Source organism: Neoarthrinium moseri (genome assembly GCF_022829205.1).
Source record: "Neoarthrinium moseri strain CBS 164.80 chromosome Unknown scaffold156_Wmoseri_CBS_16480, whole genome shotgun sequence".
Lineage (NCBI taxonomy): Eukaryota > Fungi > Ascomycota > Sordariomycetes > Amphisphaeriales > Apiosporaceae > Neoarthrinium > Neoarthrinium moseri.
Window position 1 is genome coordinate 832 of NW_026055270.1, and position 3,618 is coordinate 4,449.

Genomic DNA, 3,618 nt, shown 5'->3' on the forward strand with positions numbered 1-3,618 from the left:
TAAGGACGATTTTCAAACACCACGGTCCATGTGCCGGCCATTGGGGGCCATTGGCTGCGTTCTTGCCGCGGATCCGATGCGTCCTAAGAAATGCCGTGAAGTGCGAGTCAAGGCAAAAGGTATCTACTCTGGTAGTGGCCTTGGCCGCACTCATCTGGTCTCAGCTCAACGGCTTCTCAGCACGGTCACGCACGATCGGATGAGGCTCTGCGATGGTTCTCTGAATCGCGGATAGTCTTCGTTAGCCTGCGAGAGCTAAAATAGAGTGAAGAGTTGGTCAAACTCTGTCTCCTCATTCCGGGCCATGTGCCCAAGCCTCACCAGTGTGTTGCATGCACTAGATTCGGTAGGCAGGGATGCAAGCTCAAAGCTAGATGAAAATATGTGGACGGCTCTTTTCATTGAAGTGCCGCTGGGCGGGTCACGTGCAAGCGCGCCGCGTTCGCGCGGTGTGCGCGGGGCAACTCCCTGGCAGCCAAGTCACGTCGCCCTGATCCTGTCTGAAGCTCAAGCTCCGGCTTTCAGACCTCGGACTTCGCGACATATTCCGTGCCCGCCCGGGAAACACTGCGTCTTCGTGCTACTTGCCCCTTGCCGCCAACTTCTCGGCAGATCTGCGTCAACTTTTTCATCATGGCTGACCGTGGATATGAGAGCGACGACGAGGATTTACGCCGCGCCATCGCACTCTCCCTTGGACATCCCGATCCGGTGGAGGGGAACAAAGCAATCGAACTGAGCTCGGACGAGGAGATTGACCTAGACGAGACCCCTGTCCGCGAACTGGAGACGAAGAGTGACGCGCAGATGAGAAAGATCCAACCAAACCCGAAAGCTTCTCCGCCTGCAGTAGTAGAGCAACAGCAGAAGCCCGGGAGTGGACCGATGGGCCTGGCGGGACTGAACCGGCGGCAGATGGAACAAGAACGCCTCGCCCGCCTTGCTGGAAAGCGGAAGGCCCCCGATTCTGAGCAGGTACCCCAGGGACGTGAGCGTATACCGCGGACGGGGGCGGCGCCCCAATCCTCAGGGACGGAAGCCACCCGCCAGGATGGACTGGGCCGCCAGAGTGTACCGCCCAATGTTTCTACAGCACCCGATATCAAGACATCGAATTCCAATGGATTACGTTTTGGGAAGGGTGTTGTAAAAAAGACTTGGGCATACGGCTACCCTAGAACTGAGGAAGACATCAAGATCGAAGAGATTCTCCAGAAGAGCGAACTAGAGTTCGCTGTGCTGAGCTCTTTCCAATGGGACGAAGAGTGGCTTCTGTCGAAGATTAACATAGCGAAGACGAAACTCGTCCTAGTCGCATTCGCTTCGAGCAAGCAGCAGGTACGTTGCGTTTCCTGGCTATCCCCTGGAGACCGCAGGAAGTCTGAGCGACTCTCTGGCTGACTCGCATGGTAGCAAGAGGAGATGAAAGCAAATGTGCCAGGAAAGTCTATCAGATTCTGCTTCCCGCCCATGTTGCCAATGGGCAGCATGCACTCGAAGCTACAGCTCCTAAGATTCCCCAACTATATGCGCATCGTCGTGCCCAGCGGGAATTTGGTATCTTACGACTGGGGCGAAACCGGCGTAATGGAGAACGTCGGTTCTTTCATACCCATCGTTCGTGGCCTATTGCTAATTAGATGGCAGATGGTTTTCATTATAGACCTCCCCAAGATTGAAGACCCTGAGGCCCAGGCTGCCAACAAACTCACCCTGTTCGGTGAAGAGCTTGCTTTTTTCTTAAGGGCTCAGGGTTTGGACGACGGCTTAATCAAGAGCCTAGAAAAGTACGATTTCTCGGAGACGAGTCGTTACGCTTTCATTCATTCAATGTAATAGTTCATCCCCCCTGGTTCTTTACATATTGTGTACTAATACGCAACAAAGTGGCCAATCCCAAACTGATGATGATTGGAGGCGTACTGGTAAGCTTGAGCTTTTCTTTTCAACTTGTTCGCCGATTAACAGTTAATGACTCTGGCATGGCAGGCTACTGCGGGCTTGGTCGAGCAGTATCAGCCCTCGGCCTCGGCTCAGCAGAGCCCATTGAGGTTGACTATATTGCCTCATCGCTTGGCTCGATTAACAGCGAGCTCATCGCGGCCATGTATTACGCTGCACAGGGAGATGACGGGCTCAAAGTCTACGGCGAGAGATCGTCAAAAGGCGCAAAGAGAGCAGACTCGGTAGAATCAAAGCTGTATGATAGGTTTCGCATCTACTTCCCATCCCACGAGACCGTGGCCCAGAGCCGGGGAGGCAGCCAGGTCAGTCGGCCCCAATTGCGAAGCTCACCGTTTCCAGCGCTAACTTGCAGGGAGTCCGCGGGAACCATCTGTGCGCAGACCAAATGGTGGGATTCAGACAAGTTTCCTCGACAGCTGGTGCACGATTGCAAGAACGTGCGGCCTGGCCTCCTGATGCACAGCAAAATGATGTTCGTGCAAGCGAGACCGTCTCAGAAGTATTCCGCCGCCTGGGGGTATATCGGCTCCGCCAATGTTTCGGAAAGTGCCTGGTAAGTGGCTGGACGACATCGTATGATGTTCCTGGCGCTAAAGCCTGCTAATTTGCAATGATAACCCGATAGGGGACGCTTGACCAGAGACAAGCAGTCAGGGAAACCGAAGCTCACCTGCCGCAACTGGGAGTGCGGAGTCCTCATTCCAGTTTCTGTCGGCGGGCGCGAGCGTCGGGTGGCAGATGGAGCCTCGTCAAGCGATCTTTCAGTATTCCTGGGCAGCATTCCTGTGCCGATCTCTTGGCCTGGTGAGGCTTATGGCAAAAGTGGGGCACGGCGACCTTGGCTTTTTCTCGAAAACCGGTGACATGCTCTCCACCAGCTACCGGCCCGCCCGAGATCAGCACAAACTACACTGGGATTCGCGATGCGCGGCTTCCGTCGTTTGCTCGTGCACGATTAGTAGACGTGTTGGGAATACGAGCTCGAAACGTGGTTGCTGCAGGGCCATCAACCCTGGGGCCTTGGCCTGCCTGCTGCCCGCTAGCCGTCCCTTTTGAGAGCGATGATACGTGAAACCACCTACATGCTACGCCCTAGCACGGTTCATGCGGGCGTGCGATCTGCGATAGCATTGTGTCGTTTTGTCTGTGCGCCCGCTCACGTCATGTTATCACCGTGTCTAATAAGTCGCAGGGGAGCTTTGACCCTGGCTTCCCTGACGGTGGAATACAGGAATACAGGAATACTCCCCCCAAGACCCAAGACTCAAGACCCAAGACTCAAGACCCAAGACTCCCAGAACAGATTGAGGGGTAACAGGCTGGGCTCTGGAGGCTTGCATTAAGGCGCTGCACGGCAGATGACAGCTAGCTCTAGGTGATCGCGTTACAGATGAGCATATATCTGGGTGGCCAATGAGCAGTTCGCGGCACCTGTACGAGTGCATCCGGCAAACAAGCAAAAAAACTTAGTCCAGCAACTGATAGACGAATGAGGCTCGCCCTGGTCGTCCCCGTTACATTGACAGCTCGTCCGAGGGTCATGACATTCATGGTGAACATGATTCGTGAAACTAATTTGAAGCCGCTCGCATTCGTTTAGTATATACATAGATAATGCGGGCTGTTGCTGTCGGTTTACCTCGATACTTTGAT

At 54.5% G+C, this 3,618-nt stretch overlaps 1 protein-coding gene across 1 annotated transcript; it reads left to right on the forward strand.

The window, feature by feature from the left end:
- Window positions 1–633: 633 nt before the first annotated feature.
- JN550_013878 (uncharacterized protein) lies at window positions 634–3,037 on the forward strand (the record flags this gene model as incomplete). Its single annotated transcript, XM_049312514.1, has 7 exons — window positions 634–1,338; window positions 1,414–1,596; window positions 1,648–1,832; window positions 1,888–1,925; window positions 1,990–2,518; window positions 2,591–2,769; window positions 2,844–3,037. 7 exons carry the CDS (start codon window positions 634–636, stop codon window positions 3,035–3,037), a joined length of 2,013 nt encoding a protein of 670 aa, XP_049164152.1.
- Between the last annotated feature and the right edge of the window lie 581 nt (window positions 3,038–3,618).